The sequence below is a fragment of the Sebastes fasciatus genome, chromosome 10 (genome assembly GCF_043250625.1).
Source record: "Sebastes fasciatus isolate fSebFas1 chromosome 10, fSebFas1.pri, whole genome shotgun sequence".
NCBI classification, from domain to species: domain Eukaryota; kingdom Metazoa; phylum Chordata; class Actinopteri; order Perciformes; family Sebastidae; genus Sebastes; species Sebastes fasciatus.
In genome coordinates, this window is record NC_133804.1 from 34,411,730 (window position 1) to 34,432,240 (window position 20,511).

General features: G+C 38.3%; 1 protein-coding gene across 2 annotated transcripts; it reads left to right on the plus strand.

Moving 5' to 3' along the window:
- The first annotated feature begins 733 nt into the window (after nt 1–733).
- canx (calnexin) lies at nt 734–20,306 on the plus strand. 2 transcript variants are annotated; one of them, XM_074649564.1, is made up of 15 exons: nt 734–869; nt 8,271–8,510; nt 11,185–11,258; nt 12,221–12,279; nt 12,461–12,602; nt 12,701–12,782; nt 12,929–13,121; nt 13,225–13,414; nt 13,527–13,640; nt 13,739–13,895; nt 14,297–14,512; nt 14,674–14,793; nt 16,122–16,296; nt 16,392–16,477; nt 16,774–20,306. In XM_074649564.1, exons 2-15 carry the CDS (start codon nt 8,274–8,276, stop codon nt 16,828–16,830), a joined length of 1,902 nt encoding a protein of 633 aa, XP_074505665.1. In that variant the 5' UTR covers nt 734–869; nt 8,271–8,273; the 3' UTR covers nt 16,831–20,306. The 2 variants fall into 2 exon arrangements, with proteins under 2 accessions (XP_074505665.1, XP_074505666.1); XM_074649565.1 differs by having other exon boundaries at nt 16,392–16,514; nt 16,774–17,866.
- Nucleotides 20,307–20,511: the final 205 nt, after the last annotated feature.

Genomic DNA, 20,511 nt, shown 5'->3' on the forward strand with positions numbered 1-20,511 from the left:
ACAAACTTCTTTTTTTTTTTAATTCACGTGAATTAAATTACAAAACAGTAAGGCAAAATCATTACAATAACAAAGTTACATCCTCAAAACTGAGCAAATATCAAAATAGACAGTTAAAAAATAAATAAACTGACAATAACCTGATATTTTCATTTAATTCTCGCTGTGCAATATCATTTTCCATTTGTGCAATTTTGTTAATAGTCTGTTTATTGTCAATGCTGTATATACTGCCTCTATTTTTATACTTCCTTCTTTTTAAATGGTTCATATTTTGTTATACTTTGTTTAGCTCTTTTTTTACTGTTAGCTGATGCATCCTGTTTTCTGCACTCTCCCCTTTGCTGCTGTACTCTGCACATCTTATCTTAAATAAATAAAAAACTGCCTTACAAAAGAAAAACTAAATTATTTCTATTGTTTTGTCATATTGTACTGAAATGGCCTGAGTTGAACAATAAAATATGATATATATAATAACCGTTTTCAGTCCAAAATGGCAGCCATCGTCAGTAAAACAGCTGAGTTTCGTCTCTTCTTCTTCTTCTTCGCTTTGGTTCGCTTTTATAATAAAATCTGTTAGCAGGGATTTTCATCAGCCTCCATCCTGCCAATCAACGCGCACTTCCCCCGACAGCTCGACCAATCAGCGCTGTCCACGAGATTCAGCTCCGGAGGGGGCGGGCCCTGTCTAACCGACCGAGCCAACCCTTCATCCAATCAGCTGTTGACAGTTGACAGGAAACGTCAAACGGTCCCTCTCGCGGACCAATCAGCGCCGAGCAGATGGGCGGGGCCTCCCCTCACTGAACCACGTGACGTGACGCTCCGCAGCAGTTCCCAGGCGGTCACATCACAGAGCCGGAGAGGTGAGTACACAGACACACACAGACCTCCAGATCTCACTCTGAATACAGCCTTTAACCGGGCTAACACAGCGCTGTGTGACAGAACACCGCTCACTTAAACTCTCTGGATGCTCATTAGTTACATAAATAACGTTATGAGCCGTTAATAACGAAACTGCGAGACTACAGCATGCTGCTAGCACCAGTTAGCATGCTGCTAGCACCAGTTAGCATCAGGCTAATGGAGGCTAATGCTGTTATCATCAGGCTTCTAGCATCAGTTAGCATCAAGCTAACTTTTAGCATCATTTAGCATCAGGCTAATGCTGTTAGCATCGGGCTAACTGAGGCTAATTGACTACAGGTGACTCCAGCTAGTTAGCCTGTTAGCATGCTAGCCTGTTAGCATGCTGTGTTGGCCTTCCACTAACATGTAATTGACTTAGTTCTCTCTGTAGTTAAATGGTTGTGCTCTCAGTAGAGGTGATGCACCTGCTGTGTTTATTATAAAGAAGCTAACATGTATCTGCTTTGGTTAGCAGCTAAGCTAAGCTAATCTAAGCTAGCTGCTAACCAGTTGTTCCTCTGAGGACACTGAGCAGAGATGAATGACCTGATAAAGATCATTCATCTCAGATGAAAGGATGAGAGAAACAGGATGTTAAAAACAAACAGATGAATGAGTGACAGATAGCATGTTAGCATGTTAGCTTCATCTGTCTCTCCATCATAGCTGCAACCAAATAATCAGAATCACAGATTCTAAAATGTTGAAAGATATTAAATCTGTGAGGCTGGATTTAGTGGAAACCAGTAGAAAAAGGTCTGAAGCTGCAAACTAATGATTATTTGCAACCTGTCAATTAGTGATCTGGATCAATCATTCACTTTAAAGATGGAGGAAATGTCACAGATTGACATATTGTGAGGTGATGATGTGTCTTCAGATGTCGACAGTCAAACAAAACAAACAAAATATTCAGTTAATATTATTTAAATCAGAGAAATCCTCGTGAGAAGGTATTTGGGCTTGTTTTAAATGTCTTAAAGGATTAATTTATCATTAAATCTGTTTAGTTTTCTATCAATCAACTGATTGTTTCAGCTCTAAAATGATGCACAAGACATCTAGAATATTTATTCTGGATGTGAAGGTGCAGCCTTTAAATCTTCACCTTTCATATTATACTCTTTACTATAATAATATTTTACTGTAAACATCACATGTTCAATGACGTGTTGAAACAAACACAGAATGAATATGATATACTACTTGATAAAATGTTCTAACTCAAAAGCAGGATATTTATTTTGATTTGCTTGTTGCAAATTGTAGTATGTAAATAGTTATTAATGGTTAATAACATCTAAAATAAATAACATCTAAACCCTACATTAACACACAGAAGGCCCCTTTTCAGAAAAATGCAAAGCAACTATTTAAATGTTGAATATTTGCCTGCATTTAATTATTAACTTACATATTGTTTAATCCCTTCATCAGTGTCGAGAACATTTTGTCCTCTTGAAATTAACTGTAAAAAATAAGTAGGTCAAAGTTAACGTGATAAGGCATTAACGCAAATTTATTTTAACGGCACTAATTTCTTTAACACAACTTGTGGTTTTTAGGTTGTAGTAGGAAAACCTGAGGAATCCATTGGTACCAACCATGTTATGATGTGAGCATATTGTTTTATGCTAAATGCAGTACCTGTGAGGGTTTCTGGACAATATCTGTCATTGTTTTGTGATAACTGATTTACAATAATAAATATATACATACAGAGCAGCATATTTGTCCACTCCCATGTTGATAAGAGTATTAAATACTTGACAAATCTCCTTTTAAGGTATATTTTGAACAGATAAACTTGTGCAATTAATTTGCAATTAAATATTTTAATTGATTGACAGCCCTGAAAATAAGGTCAAATGCCCTTCAACACGTTCCCCAAAGTCACTTCATCATCCAGTCTGACTTCCTGCACGACACCAGGACCTGAATATATTTTGGCTTATTTGGCCGTGATTCAAAGGTCTGGAAGCCGGTTACTCCAAAAACCCCGACGGTGTTCAATCTGCAGCTGTTAGAAATCCTCATTCAAGAGGCTGGAAGTAGTAATTAATTATCCTTCAACTGGTCAATAGATCACTAATGAGTGTGTAGTTTTACCAGCGTGTCCTCAAGTACGGTGAAACTTGGGCACATTTATAAAACGGTTATAATCTTGCAGTGACTTTGGTTAAAGCTCTTAACAGAGTCAGAACCGGGTTGATGTGTTTAGAGTTGGGCTTTGTTGCGTGTTGGGATCCAGCTGAAGCCTGCAGCAACTCGACCGGTTCAACCTGCTGGTTTCTCTCAAGGATTCAGGGCGGTTTGTCGGACCGCCACCCGCTCTAATCCCAAATCATTCAAACTGAAACCAGCTCCCAGATTACTGCCAGATTACAGTTTCTCACCTGAGTTTCTGGAGCTGGTTAGTCGAGCAGCAGAGTAAAACATTTAAACTAGGACTGTCAATCGATTCAAATATTAAATCACGATTAATCACAAATTAATCTCACATTTATCTGCTCAAAATGTACCTTAAAGGGAGATCTGTCAAATATTTACTACTTTTATCAACATGGGAGTGGACAAATATGCGTCTTTATGCAAATGTATGTTTATATTTATTATATCTCCCTTTAAGGTACATTTTCAACAGATAAAAAAATGTGAGATTAATCACAATTAACTATGGACAATCATGCGATTAATCGTGATTAAATATTTTAATCGATTGACAGCTGTAATACTAACAAAATGTCAATAATTGTCAGTATCGCAAATTCCTCACACTTTATTGTTCATCCCAAGAATTTAATATATGCAGGAAGAGGAAGAGATATTTAACTAGAAAACAGTGTTTTTTTAAAGGGACATTTGAGTGACACCTTTGTAGTCATTAATCCAGTGTTGATATTCATCCCTCTCTAAAGGTTGAGGGCTCCTCTCTGTTTATTCCTGTTTAAATAGTAACCTGTCCGTCCTGTCTGTCCTGTCTGCCGGCTGTTAGTTAACTGATAACGGCTGATTATTAATGAGGCGCTCATAATACTGATAGATGTCTTTAAATCATCTCCACGCCCACAAACGACTGAAACATGTTCAACTTTTAAACCATTCAACAAAATAATCAAATTCTCCAACGCGAAGCCAGATCAGACGTTTGCATAAATAAGAGGCACTATAGTCAGTTATACAGTTGATATATTGTGATGGTTGTCTCACTTTTTGGTTTATATATATATATATATATATTTATTTATTTATTTATTTATTTATTTATTTATTAACTTTAGTCTCTCTGCTCTTAAACATTGATTATTTTTTGGCTGTTGAGTGAAATGATTAATAATGAATACTAGTGGTGGGAAATTGATTTTTTGTTTTTAACACCAGAATCGATATATTTGCTTCATTTGAGTCTGTATGGAGGCAGAAGGAAGTTACCGCTTTTATTGTCGTAGTCTGAGTAACGTGACGTCATATCCGTTCCGTATCCGTCAACCAAAACAAACTGCAGCGAACAAGGGGAATTGTATATATAAAATACATATTTGATAATAAGATTGATGGATTATATTCCCCATAGGTATAAAACATTACATGTCCCTTATAAATTAAAAAGAAAATACCACTAATCTGTGAGGGAAATGTCTTTATTCTTTGATTTTGGGGTTGCTGGATAAAAAAATCTAATAAATAATCCCTGACAATGATCCTAATATATTTGACTTCAGGACGTCTCTGACTACATACATGCTGAAAATCAAACATTTTTACTGGATTCAATTTAGAGAGTTTCCAAAGTAAAAGTCCCTAGAAGTGTATGATTCAACTGTTTCCCTTCATGGTCCAGTGTTAAAAAAGTTAACAATCCCAATAAATTGTAATATTGAATCACAATACTTACAAATTTCAATACATATCGAATCAGCTTGTTCGTCACATCCACGATTAATAATTATCAACATTTTCTGGTGTTTAAATATCTTGCAGAAGCATTTAAAATCAAAATATTGTCACATCATCAATAACAAGGTGATTAAGATTTACTATTTATAAAAAATAAATAAAATATAATCTTAAATTAGCTATATTTAGGATTTGATTTGGTAAACATCTTGTCAGAGATTAAATAACCAATAATCTGACCAGACGGTTAGGGTTAGGGTTATGGTTAGGGGGGTAAAACAATCGATTAGATGATTGATCATTTCAGTTGTTTATTTGCTAAATTCACAAATGTTTTGCCGGTTTCAGCTTCTCTAATGTGAGTGTTTTTTTCTGTGGTATATCCCAGTTAACTGAATATATTTTGGATTTTAGACATTTAAAGACGTCTCCTTGAAGTCTTTTTCACTTCTTATACATTTTCTAGTCTGATCACATTTCGTAAATTGATTTAAGGTCCACAGATGAACTGATAACACATCTTTAAAACAATGTTTTCCATATTTTGGTGCTGCAGACACACTTGATTCGTTATTTCAGAGTATGTTTCCTCCCATCAAACCCAGTTAGAAACCAGTTTGGATATCAGCCGGTGAATCAGAGGAGCAGCAGATGTCCTGCAGGCTAAACAGACTCTAATATCAGATTAACTCCAGACCTCCAGTATGGGTGGAGAACAGCAACTTCAGCTGGTTTCACTCATCAGCCAATCAGAGAGACTCTAACGGCGTTATTACTGTAACAGGATGTAGGAAAAAAACATATTTATTCACTCAATATCCCGCAAATACACCGTCCTGCTGCCACTAATACTCACTACAGCTCCACATGTGGATTCATCCGCCGCTGAAAATAGTCCCCAACAAAATCACTATCTCCTCTGTAGCAGCTGTTTTAGGAAATTACTGAGCCTTTTAAAAAAAAAATATATATACTTTTAATTTATTTTTATACTTTAATCACAGTTTTAAAAGAAAAAAGGATTTTCAAATTGCAAGAGTTAACGATTTTAAAAATAACTTATAATAATAATAATTTAACTGGGTAACTGTATGTGTTGTAAATAAATAAAACACAGCTTTTTAATATCATGATTATATTTAAATATTATTGAGTAATGTCAAATATACCACAAGTGTCGTATCATTTTTTTAATGATTTATTCTGCTTACATTTCTTTTTTATTTTATTTTATTTTTATTGTCTGTCTAAATGTTTTTATGTCTACTGTGATCTCTCTTCAGTTTTGAGGATAATTGTAATGAGAAAAAAAATTAATTAATCTTGTGAATAATAATAATAATAATAATTAAAAATAAACAAAACAACAACCAGCGGCATTATTTGATTAAATAAATAAGTAAATTTGTGATTATGGTACAAACATATGTTGTGTGGAATTATCTAGACCACAAATATGAGCCTTAAGTTTAATTTATAGAGAATTTAATCACAATATTAGTGAGGAAAATCACAATCATTTCCTCTGTTGAGCCCTAAATGAAACTATATATTTGTGAAGAAGATTTGTTGACAATAAGTAAAATATAAAACGCCACCAGATTGATGCTTTCAGCTGAAACATTTCTAATTAATCACGTAGTTGTTTGGTCTGTGAAATGTCAGTTTACAGTTTCCCTGTCCGAGGTGACGTCTTTAAATGTCTTGTTTTGTCTGACCAACAGTCCAAAACCCAAAGATATAAAGTTTATAATAAAATGAAACCGAAGAAAAGAAATCCTCACATTCGAGGAGCACGAAAAACATTTTGAGATGTGACTTAATCGGTTATCAAAATAGTCACAGATTTAGTCATTGAACAGAACATTTTAATTTATTGTTTCAGTTTTATTCGATTGCGTCCAGTCTTTGTACATTTTTAAGGGAAACATAATAATTCCACTTTCCACTAATTCCCTGAAACGCCACGTGGCCAGTCGGCTTGGATGCTAAGCTAACAGCTAGCGCTGGTGATCTCACTCGTTAGCCGGGCTGTTAGCCGGACATGCTAATCCTGCTGCAGGTTAATCTGATTAGCCCGGCAATCTGCTGAGTGAGCCGTGTAGCAGGTTCATAGAACTGCAGGATTATTGTCTTTTCTTACTAATCAATTTATCTGCCAGCATCTTTTTTTATAGATTTATTTATTGGTCACTTTTCTAGTAGTGAGTTATCATTTTCAAGTTATGCTGAACAGAAGAATAAAGAAATGAAAAACTGAATAAATGACTCGATAGATAAATAAATATATCATTAAATATCGCAAAAATAATAATAAAAATAAATGTAGCCATTAATTGATCAAATGTGACATAAATTGATATTTCTATTTTAATTTACTTTATTTATTTATATTTGTATTAATTCCCTTATCTACTCTATTGTTTAATTTTCCATTTTATTTATTTATATATTTATTTTCATAATTCTTTTAAATTTAATAATTTTGCGTTTACATTTTATTTATTCATTTATTTTTTTGCATTTATATATATACTTATTTTATTTTTATATTTATTTTTGACAGTAAGTATTGATTTATGCATTTATGCATTCATTCATTTATTTCTGCACAATTTCCCGTTTGCATTTCAGCCCTTATTTATTTACCCAAACTTATTTATTTATGTATTCTTTTCTTTATACATTTATTTTTACACATTCCTTTATACATTTCTGCCTCATTATACAAATTATGGGGCTGTTACTAAATACATAAATAAATACATACTTTTAAAAATAAATATATAAAAAAAATAGTGCAAGCATAAATAAATACAAAATAAATGCATACAAAATATAAAAAAATTGTCACATTTTATCAATTAATTAAAGGTTATATTTATTTTAATAATATTTTTGCTGCATTTATTAACATTATATATAATATTTATTTATTGAGTCATTTATTTATTTATTCATTTAGTTTTTATTTTGGCAGGTTCCGTCCTCCACCAAAGGGAGACAAAAATAAATATTTTGCATTTCATTGTTGCTTTGTTTACAAAATATGACAGTGGGAAAATAACTTCTTATTGCCTTCGGTTATCTATAGTTACTCTACTCTACTTTATTTACCAGTAAACACAGGGTGTTAGTGTAATACTACTGCAGTGTGTGTGTTGGTGTAATGAGTAACTTGTGTTAATGTGCAGAGTAAATTGACCGTGCTCTAAGTATGTGTGTTGGTGTTGTGGGGTGCAGTAATCCCACGGGGTGTAATCTCATTAAGGTTGCGTGTCCTGTGGGTGCTGGTTAGTCACCGTGGCGATGGATGGTTGCCAGGGAAGCACACATTAACGACCTGTGTGTTAATGATGGAGGGATGTCACTGTTTGTAAAGAAGTAGTTATTTATAGAGGAGTCAGTGGAGGGTTTGTGGAGCTCACTCTTCCTCCTCCTCCTCTTCCTCTCTGCAGACTATGGATCAGAAGGTCGTGTTGTTCGTTCTTCTGGCTGCGGGCCTCATCTTCATCGGTTTGGCCCCCCTCTCTCAGGCCGAGGACCTGATGGACGACGGTCTGGGTGATGACGTGGACGTTGAGGACGAGCTGGATCTGGGTCTGGCCGGAGCTGAGGAAGAGGAGGAGTTAGACCTGGAGGGAGACATGCAGGATGAAGAAGCTCCAGCTGAACCTAAAACCCCTCCTATACCCAAGGTAAGACTCCAGCAGCTGATTGGACCGTTACTTATATACGGCCGCTCAAACTGTATAGACCCTGGAAATGTAGAGATGTTGATCTTTTGTACGTTTTTCCATTTTAATTTTGATTTAAGTATCCAGTATTTATCCAAAACAAGTAGGTTTTATTTTTATTTTGGAAAAAGCAACATTGCAGACCGTTTCTGTGCACATGCATACTGTATATACATGTATATAAAAACTGTGGGCCGTAACTCAGTCCTCCAGGATTATATATCCATGTATACACTTCCACACATACATGCATATTAACCCTGAAGGGGTTTCTTTCACAACAATGACCCGCTAGCTGAACATTATCCCGCTTTTACACGGCTACTTACTGAAGAAATCAATCATTTGACAGGATGTGTCTGTTGCTCATTAACCAGCCGAATCAGGAAGTCAGTTTGATAACAGAGCAGTGAAGTGACCTGCTGATCTACTGACCTACATTCACACTGGAAACACAACAAATAACCATTATTTAATTATCGATTAATCTGACCCTTATTTTCTAGATTAATTTATTAATTGTTTGGTCTATAAAATGTCAGAAAATAGTGAAAAATTACCATCCCAGTTTCTCCAAAGTGATGTCTTTAAATGTCTTCCTTTTGTCCAAACCCAAAGATATTCAGTTTAATGTGAAATATAAAAGAAAAAAGCAGCAAATATCCATATTTCAGAGGCTGAAAACAGCAGGATTTTCTGTCACAGACTCCAATTTCATAATAAATAAACTTTTTTATTTTTTTTTTATAACTAGAATAATTCAGTCTCATGTGACAAACTCCTAAAGGGATAGTTCAGGTGTTTCTCAGTGTGGTTGTATGAGGTTTGTCTCCATAGTCAGTGTGTTACTACAGTAGATGGAGTTTGGAGAAGCAGACAGGAGTAGCAGCATGGGAGCAAAGTGATGTTCTGCTGTGGACGGGAGCAGCAGCAACACTATTTTAGACACCTAAAAGAATCAATTTAAGTGTACGCTATATTTAGATTATGTTCACTGCTTTTACCTCGCTGTCAGAAAGCCCTTTCCGACGGGGAACTGAAGCCATTAACTATGCTCTCTTCAAAGCCACCAGACTCCATTAATAAAAACAGTAATTTAACCTCTCAGAACAGAGGGGAGTTGCTGGTCTACCGCTGCATCGATCAGTTAGTGAGTGTGACTTTGGTGTTTTAAAGGTTATTTTGGATTCACCAAAGACACACAATAACACAGACAAACTAACTAATCGATGCGGCGGTAGACCAGCAACTCCTATGTTCTCAGAGTCTGGTGGCTTTGAAGAGCGCATAGATAACGGCTTCAGTTCCCCGTCAGAAAGGGCTGTCTGATGGCGAGGTAAAGCGCTGAAAGTATTCTAAATATAGCTGCTGCCCCCGTCCACAGCAGTATATTGCTCTGGACGTGATTACTGCTGAAAGGAAGATTTGTGGAGGATGGAACCTGCTAAAATACAACATTTATAAATAAATAAATGACTCGATAAATAAATAACTATGCCATTAAATGTACCAAAAATAATATTAAAAATGAATGTAGGAATAAATTAATTGATAAAATGTGAAATAAATTGATATTTCTGTTTTAATTTGCTTCTTTATTTATTTACCTTTGTTTTATCTTAATTTATTTTGATCAAGTTAGACATTTATTTATTTTGCATTTATTTTTTTAATTTAATTTTACATTTATTCAATATTAAATTGTATGTAATGGTATATTAGTTATTTATCGAGTAATTTATTTATTTATTTTTGCAGGTTCTGTCCTCCATATTTGTGCAAATCTCATCCTGTATTTCAGTTAGATTTTGGATAACTATGGAGGACGGAACATGCCAAAATAAAAAATTAATGAATAAATAAATGACTTGATAAATAAATGAATATGTCATTAAATGTAGCAAAAAATAATTAATTGATAAAATGTGATATTAATTGATATTTCTGTTTTAATTTGTTTCTTTATCTTTGTATTAATTCTTATATGTATTTACTCTTCTGTTTCTTTTATTTATATATATTTTTTAATTTGTTTATTTTTGCATTTGTGTTTTATTTATTCATTTATTTATTTTTATTTTTGCACTTATATTTTATTAATTTCCTCTCTGCTTCTCCAAACTCCATCTACTGCAGTAATACACTGACTATGGAGAAGTAGCTCATACAACCACACGGAGAAACACCACAACTATCCCTTTAAGACTTCCTGAAACTTAAAAATAATCAAAATTATTGTTGTTTTCTTTACTAATCAGATTTTAGACAGAAAACCATCCAACAACAATGTGCCTAAAAACTAAACAAATAACTAAATACAGGAGGAAATGGTAAGAGACAGGAGAGCAGAGAGTTCCCAGAAGATGATTAATACTAACAGAGCTGTCTGTGTTTTTCATTCTAGTCATTCTAGTCATTAAAGTGATTATAGTCTGAGAGCTGAAGTCTCTTTAATGCCAGTTAACTCCAGTTTGATCCTTCTGCTGAAACATAAACACACCTGAAATATTTTCACTGAAGAGAGAATTCGCCTGTAAAGATGATCCAGATTAATAGAAAAACCTTCAGTTCATCAAACAGAATAAAAGAAATTCCTCCGTCGTTAACACCTTCCTCTCTTCCTGTTTGTGTCCAGGTGACCTACAAGGCTCCGGAGCCGATGGGGGAACATTTCATCGCGGAGTCTTTTGACCGGGGGACACTAGACGGGTGAGCACATCCTCCCCTGTTTCCTCTCTTTACTCCTTCCTTCAGTCTTCCCCTTCTCTGTTGTTCCTCCCTTCCTTACCCTTCTTCACTAGCACTTGTTTCCATGTTTCCTCCTCCTCTTCTTCATTTCCTCCTCTTTCCTCTTTTCCTCTTTCTTCTTCTCTTTTCTTTCTTTCTTTTATACGTCCATCAGTACTTTCTCTCTTCCATATCTCCTTCCACAATCACTTGTTCCCTTCCCTTTCCTCCTCCTCCTTTCCCCCTTTTCCTGGTTTCCTTCTCCTTACCTGCACTTTTTCACTTCCCTGGCTCCCCCTTTCATCTCTCCTTCCATCCTTTGCCTCGTGTCTCCTTTCCTCCACCTTCCTATCACCTACCTCCTCACTTCCTTCTTCCTTTTATTTCCAGTTTCTGTCTCCTTTCCTACATCATCTCCTACCTCACGCGCAGCTAGCAGGGCTGGTCCTAAAGTTTTTGGGGGCCTTTTGCAAAAAAATGTTTTCGACCAAATGCTATTTTTTTCACAGCAATATAAAATAAATAATGGAAAGGGAACTATAACCTGATTATAAATATTATATTTAAATAATCATAATCTTTTGAATTGTGTTTTTATGCAAATAACTGCCAACGGATGTCAATAACAAAGTACAGTACAGTACTGTGTAGGCTACAGTACCCTTCCACCCCCCAAAAACAGGGCTCCCCCAGAAGCTACGGTGTAATTTGAACACTAATTTACTGTGTATATAATGTTTTACATGTAAAATATATCAAACATTAAATTACATCAGATCTAAAATGTTATTCCATCATTTAGCGCATACATTTCAAAAGTGGCAGATAACATTTCTGAGTGGCAGACAAAAAAAATACTTGTCTGTCACAGTGGCAGGAAGTGGAAAGAGTTCATTTCCGACCGTGATGTTTGGTATCTAAACTCACCTGTGTGTTGGTTTCAGCTGGGTGATGTCCAGCGCCAAGAAGGAAGACACCGATGAAGACATCGCTAAATATGACGGTAGGTACATCTCTCAATGTTTTCACATGCAGTATTCAGGCCATTTACTGCAGTAAAAGTACGTCAGTATACTCAGTAAAAGTTAAAGTATTAAAAGATTTTAATAATAATTATTAAAAGCAGGACTTCCTGGTTGAGCTGGAGCTCGTTTTGAACTTCTGATTATTGTTGTCACTCACAGGTAAATGGGCGGTGGAGGAGATGAAGGACAGCAAGCTGCCCGGTGATAAAGGTCTCGTCTTGAAGTCTCGAGCCAAACATCACGCCATCTCGGCCCAGCTGCTGCGACCTTTCACCTTTGACACCCGGCCCCTCATCATCCAGTAAGAAGACGACGTTCTCCTCTCTGGTTTCTCTCACTCACTTCTTTTACCTGCCAGGTGTTCTCATCTCTCTATACGATATATCTGTTTGTGTTCAGGTACGAGGTGAACTTCCAGTTGGGGATCGACTGCGGCGGCGCCTACGTGAAGCTGCTGACTCAGACTCCGGACCTCGATCTGGTCAGTTTGACTCCTTACCTTCCTCCAACGCAGCTGACGACTGATTAAATAATGAGGAAACATCTTTGTTATTTACTGTTGCATGACGTTAATAGACTTTAAACTCGTAGAGAAACTAAACGTGGTCCCTCTCTGTGTGTCTCCAGGACCAGTTCGTGGATAAAACTCCGTACACCATCATGTTCGGACCCGACAAGTGTGGAGAAGATTACAAACTGCACTTCATCTTCAGACACAAAAACCCCAAAACTGGAGAGTACGAAGAGAAACACGCCAAGAAACCCGACGCCGACCTGAGGACGTACTACACCGACAAAAAGACTCACCTGTACACACTGGGTAAGACACACACACACACACACACACCTGTCCACACTGGGTACGACACACACACATTGATGACGGTTCAGGTGTGTAACTCCTCTCCTCTGTCGCCCCCCAGTGGTGAACCCTGACAACACCTTCGAGGTGTTGGTGGACCAGACGGTGGTGAACAGCGGCAGCCTGCTGACGGACATGACCCCCGCTGTGAACCCGCTCGCTGAGATCGAGGACCCCGACGACCAGAAACCAGAGGACTGGGACGAGAGGCCCAAGATCCAGGACCCCGCCGCCGCCAAGCCCGAAGACTGGTCAGTTCACAGACTTTATAATATATAATACTGGTCCGTACATGTTTGATAATCGTCTGTGTGTTTGTGGTAATTTCTGTATATTTATATTTCTATATGTGTTTGTCCGTAGGGACGAGGACGCTCCTGCTCAGATTCCAGACGAAGACGCAGTGAAACCAGACGGCTGGCTGGACGACGAGCCGGAGTACATCGGAGACCCCGAAGCCATCAAACCTGAAGACTGGTGAGTCATAACGTGTTAACGTCTGATGGCTGATTAAGATGTAGCTAAACTGTAGCTAGACCCCGCTCACCTGTCTGTCTGTACTTCCTGTCCGTCAGGGACGTGGACATGGACGGCGAATGGGAGGCTCCTCAGATCCCTAACCCCGCCTGTGAGTCCGCCCCCGGCTGCGGCGCCTGGAAGAGGCCGATGATCGACAACCCCAACCACAAGGGCAAGTGGAAGCCGTCCATGATCGACAACCCCAACTACCAGGTGAGTTTATAAACCCCGCCTCCTCCCGTAGTTTGGACCGGTATCTAAGCATAGAAACGAAACTCTCACACATTTCTTCACATATTTTAATAATACTTTTTGGACATTTTTTAGACATTTTACTAAATTTCCAATTGAAACTCTTATTATATTTATAATATTTTATTGTTCAACACAGGCCATTTCAGTAGAATATGACAATAGAATAGAAATAATTTAATTTTACTTTTGTACGGCAGTTTTTAGGCAGACGTTTTAGTGGCGTCCAGTATTTACTTTCAGTCCAAAATGGCTGAAGCGTAGCTCTGCTGCTGGGCGCTGATGTTGACGTGGACAAACTATTGACTTTAACTAATTTATCGATAACCGTTCTTTGGTGATAATCCCGTTTCTGTCCTCAGGGCGTCTGGAAGCCGAGGAAGGTCGCCAACCCGGCGTTCTTCGAGGACCTGCAGCCGTTCAGGATGACTCCGTTCAGCGCCGTAGGTCTCGAGCTCTGGTCCATGACCAACGACATCTACTTCGACAACTTCTTCATCACCGACGACCGCAACACCGCCGAGCGCTGGGCCAACGACGGCTGGGGGCTGAAGAAGGCTGCCGAGGGCGCCGCTGATGTGGGTGTACTTTAATTATATTTGTCAGTGTGTCAAATATAAATAAAACTACAATAGAATAGAACAAAACAAAGAAATAATAAACACAAGTTAGCAGGATGTAGGAAAGTCTTTTTTTTCCTGTTTTTGTGTGTTCATTAATGCGTTTGTCGTTGTTGCAGCCCGGTCTGGCCACTCAGATGCTGAACGCTGCAGAGGAGCGCCCGTGGCTCTGGGTCGTCTACGTCCTCACCGTGGCTTTACCGCTCGTCCTCATCATCGTCTTCTGTTGCACCGGCAAGGTAACGCACGCACGCACACACACACACACACACACACACACACACACGCTGTACTGTCAGCTGGATAGACGGATCTCTATACCTGGAGGGAAATGAGAGCTGGGAAGTTGCTACCTGGATTGTTGTATGAACCATCGTGCAGCGTGTTGCCAGCGCTGACGTCTCAGTCTGGTGTGTGTGTGTGTGTGTGTGTGTTGTGACTCCACAGAAGTCCTCAGGATCAGATCAGGGTCAGTTGAGTCTCACCAGCTTACAGGAAGAGTTAAAGGAAGCCGGACGCCCAAACGGACCCGCCACCGCCTCCTCAGGCCCGGTGACTGACGCTGTTAGAGTAGCTTCCTGTGTTGGTTCTGTGTGTGCTGCCGGTGCCGGTTCTGGTTCTGTGGTGCTGTAGTTTAGTTTCTGTCTGTTGTTGTGAAACGTCGTCAGAAACCGCCGACAACACCACTATTACATCATGTGTCCTACAGAGAGATTTCAGATACGTGGTGGAATAGAATTATAAGCACATTTACTCAAGTTCTGTACTTAAATTTGAGGTACCTGTACTTTGGTGTATTTTCTTCTCATGCTACTTTCTGCTTCTACTCCGCATCATTTATCTGACGGCTTCAGTCACTTTGCTGATTCAAAACATATGAATACTTTATAAAATATGATGTTTAGTTATAAATTAAACTCCCAAACAGTTTATACATGTAGAGCTGAAACCATCAGTCCATTAATCAATGAGTCCATTAATCAATGAGTCCATTAATCAATGAGTCCATTAATCAATCAGTCCATTAATCAATCAGTCCATTAATCAATGAGTCCATTAATTAATCAGTCCATTAATCAATCAGTCGATTGACAGAAAATTAATGTGAAACTATTTTGATGTAATTTTTTATGTAAAAACATTTAATGGTTCCAGATTCTAAAATGTGAAAATTTGCTGCTTTTTCTTTTAATAATTGTAATAATTGACATTTTTCCCAATTTTTTTTCACACTTTTCATAATTTTTTGGACATTTTGCAAATTTTCAGATTTTTCACAAATTGTTTCACATAATTTGATAAATTTTTTGGATAGTCTTCACATTATTTCAGACATTTTTCACTATTTTTTTCACATATTTTAATAATTTCTTGGATATTTTTCACATTTATATTCACGCATTTTGATAATTTTTGGATATTTTACAGACATTTTACAAATTCAGATTTTTGGGGATTTTTTTAATGTTTTTTTGCATATTTTATTTTTTGGACATTTTAGATTTTCGACTGAAATTTCTGAACCTGTAAAGTTGAACTGAACAGTTTACCTGTTTTTGTCCTGCAGAAGAAGACCCCAGCGACGCCGGCAGCAGAGTACAAGAAGACGGACGAAGCTCAGCCCGACGTGAAGGAGGAGGAAAAGGAGGAGGAAGAGGAGGAGGAAGAGGAGCAGCAGGAGGAGAAGCAGGAGAAGGCTGAAGAGGCTGAAGAGGCTGAAGAGGCAGAGAAGAGCAGTCCAGGTTGCTACAACGTCCAGATTGTTCATTTCCTCTCTGCGGTCTCCTGCTGTCCGTCACTGTCGGTCTGACTGATTTAATCTTTATTTTTCTTTCAGCTGCAGAAGAGAAGAGTGACGAAGAAGAGGAGAGTCCTAAAGAGGAAGAGGAAGAGGAAGCAGAGAAGGATGGGACGGCTGACGAGGTGAGGAGACGGGAGATGATCAGCGCCTAATATCAGTGTAATGATGCGTTCAAGTGCTTTTCTTTGTGGTTTGTAGTGAAAACAAACCAGATGGATGAAGAATAATTTCATATATGTTGAATTTTCAGACAACTTTGTGGTCAAAAACCAGCCAGTAAACCGGTTAATATCTTAATATCTATGTTCAGCACCAGTTATTTTCTACAGTTCAAGATTCAGATGGAGCTGAAGTGTTTTTAATCTCCTCGTTTCTCTGGATGAATAAATTTAACCACAACGTTTCTTCTTCTCTGCAGAAGGAGGACGACGTTCTGCGGAGATCTCCCAGGAACAGGAAGGTCAGAAAGGACTGATATCTCTGAATCCACAGCCCTGACCTCATCACCTCCTCCCATCTCCCCTAAAATATCCCCCCCCCTCCTCCTCCTCGTCTTCTACTCCGAGGCGATGACGCCTAAATGGAACCCGTGGAAGCAGTGAAGCCGACAGGAAACTAATCAAGACCTCCAATAAATGGACGCCTGCTCATGATGATGATGATGATGATGATGATTCCAGTATGAACAGGACTGAGTTAGCGTGATTTAAAGGATTCTTTTTTTTTGTTTTTGAAAGAGATTAACTGAGATTAACTAAAACTTCCTGCATCATTCCTTAACAACACGTGAGCAGACCTGAACCCACGGGATCAGCACGTCCCGTCTGCTGCACTACCACCGCCCGCTCTCCGCCCAGCGCCGTCCTGAGCTAGCAAGCCCCGCCCTCCCGACAGCCTGCTAATTAGCGCTCAGCAACTTGCTATAAATCTACTGACAGACGGCAACCACTAGTTAGCCGTCAATCTGGAGTAACCATCTTCCTGTTTGGGCTGCTAATTAGCTCACCATCAGCGTGCTAATTAGGCTAACTGTAGCCTAAATGATCCAACAATTCACCAAACAAAAGTCTTGCCAATTGCCAGGCTAGCAGCTAGCTTGTAAGCAACATGCTAACAGTTGATTGATTAGCCTTCTGGGAGATTTATAACCCTACAAATGATCAGGGGATTAACCCACCAAAAGTGTTGCCAATTAGGCTACCAACAGGCTACTAATTAGGCTAACAGTAGCCTGAAGTATCCAACAACAATTCAATAACCAAACTCTTGCCAATGAGCCTAATTAGCCTGCAAACATTCCCAACAATTGTGTCGTTTGCCAGGCTAGCAACTAGCTTGTAAGCAACATGCTAATTCACCTGCTAACAGTTGATTGATTAGCCTTCTGGGAGATGTATTACCCAACAAATGATCAGGGAATTAACCCACCAAAAGTGTTGCCAATTAGGCCACCAACAGGCTACTAATTAGGCTAACAGTAGTCCAAACTCTCCAACAATTCAACAACCAAATCTCTTGCCAATTAGCCTGCAAACATTCCCAACAATTGTGTAGTTTGCCAGGCTAGCAGCTAGCTTGTAAGCAACATGCTAACAGTTGATTGATTAGCCTTCTGGGAGATTTATTTATTAACCCACCAAATGCGTTGCTAATTAGCCTCCTAGCATGCTAATTAGCTCATGAGCCGCTTGGTAGCAATCCGGCTACTTGTACTACGATGTTAAAGTAGCCCACTATCATCCACTCGGACTACAAACTAATTAGTGTTAACAACGGGCCGCTAACGAGCCCACAAATAATGCAATTTACTTACCAACACCTAGCTAATTAGCCTGCTACGAAGCTAATTCACCTACTAACAGTTGTTAGCCTAGATTTTACAAGTTAGCTCGTGATTAGCCACCTTGCTAATATTTAAAACTTCCTTTTTCTTGTCTCCTTTTCTTGTCATTTAATTGTGTTTTGTTTTAAAGCTGTTAGCTCCATGTTAGCGCCACATGTAGCAATCATGTTTCCTCCGTTTTTCTACTGTTTTATTGTCCAGATGGCGGCGGGGGAAAGGTCAGAGGTCAGAGCCTAAAACAGTTGGAGAGATTTAACTGTAAATGTCAGTTCAAGCTGAGTGACAGGTGTTGGTTACCTAGCGCTGAGGTGGATCTCATCAGACCGGTCTTTCTTCCGATACCGACGTATGAAAACCTCCAGTTGTTGTCTTGGTGTCATTTATGACACTTTGGAGATACAAGGTTTCCTCCCTCTAGTAGTCCGTTATTAATGTAGAGCTCCTCCTCCGTCTTTATTGGTCCAAACAAACATGACAGCAGCTCGGTATCTCCTCCTGATCTGATTACCTCGTTAAGGTGTAAAACATCCAGACTCACCTGTGTAGCTTTTCCTGTTGTTAAAGTACCTTCAGTGTGTAAAACGAGCTGCTGTCGTCTTACTTCACAGGTTCACTTACTGGCTTTTCTCCAGAGCTTTCATCCGTAACAGAAGTTCCATACATGGGTTAAAACTTTATCCACTGATGAAGACTGAGATGCTGTTGAAAGCTTCAGAAAAAGCTAGTAAGTGGACCTTGAGTGAAGACAAAATAGAAACTCAAAGTTAAAAAAAGTCATATCAAACATAATTTTTTGTTTATGGCAGGCATTTAATTCAGCTATAATTTATGCGCATATATATCACGTAATGATGTCATCCTGAAGAGCAGAAACAGCCAATCACGGACATTTTTGAAGAGGAAACTAACCATCAGGTGTCGCCAAAATAAAACCAGCTGAAATCTTAAAGGATTTTAACTGAAACATCTACCGCCGCCGTCTGACGACCACCGAAAAACTGCACGTTACAGTAGTTTAATCCTGACCTCCTGACCTTTCCTCTAGCGCCGCCATCTGGACAAAAAAGAGAAAAACAATATGTGACAAATAATCTCATGAATTTTGCTTGTAAAGATCCTAAATTATGTTTTTTTAATTCATCATGAAATCATTTAAGGATTATAAAGCAGATCACAAACTGTAACGAGGTTTCCCCCCGACTTCAGTGTGACTGATGGAGCATCGTTCTGTGGCGTCAGTGTACAGCTTTGGAGAAAAAAATATATCTGAAATAAAACTGGTTTTGTGAATCTTGAAAGTGTGTGTGGAAGAAGAAATAACTACATTAGTCCAGTCCTGTATCCGGGACGTGACTGTTGATGTGTCTGTTTGTGTCCTCTTTGTATCATCGTACAGTGAAAGCAACTAAAGGGTCTGTTTTCTGTTGATTCCCACCAACGACGTGATTGGCTGATGGGGTTTTGACAGTGAATGGGGGGCGGGATGGGGAATTTTAAGTCTCTGGCTGTTGGTGAGGTCAGATTTTGGGGCTCGAGGTGATCTTGGAGCTTCCATAACCTTCATTTCCCTCCTTTTTTTTAGGGGTAAACAAGCTAGTTACATTTCGTCTATAAACTCTACTACTTGTAGTCTTTACTGTTTTCCTGAAAAGTGTCAGAATATGATGCTTCTTTGGGCTTTAGGACGTATCGCCTCCTCCAGCAGCATCAGCAGCGTTACTGTACATTCCCATCCAGAATGTATGTTTCAGCTCTTCATCGTCTCCCTTTTTTTTTTTTTTAGTCTCAGATTATTTTTGTGTCCGGCAGAAGCTGCCTAGCTTACCAGACTGTAGACTGAACACTGTATCTGCTGGTAAAACCTTTACATGACTCTGTAACTCTGTACTTTTTATTTTTGTTGACATTGTGTTTTGAACTAAACTTTAATGGTTGGCCCTGCAGCCTGTTTCTGATGTACACACTATTGTAGAGAGGTGGACCGCTGAGACGCCACACCAGAGGTCCAGCTTTGAATAGAAATACTGTGACGATGGAGCCTGATGTGTGTGTGTGAACACGCAGTCAACATTTGTTTTGATGAATAAAAAGGCCAAATGGAAACTGAACGACAGGCTGAACAAGTGGTTTTATTATTAATTAATGTGTTTTTGATTCAAGTCATTATTTCAAGATCTAAAGGCATTATTTGAGATCCAAAGATTTTATTTTGAGATACTAAGTGATTATTTCAAGATAATTCATCAATCAGTTTTAAGTTGTTTCCTCTTAATTTTCTTTTACAAAATTCTCATTTTTTTATTAAAAACCACA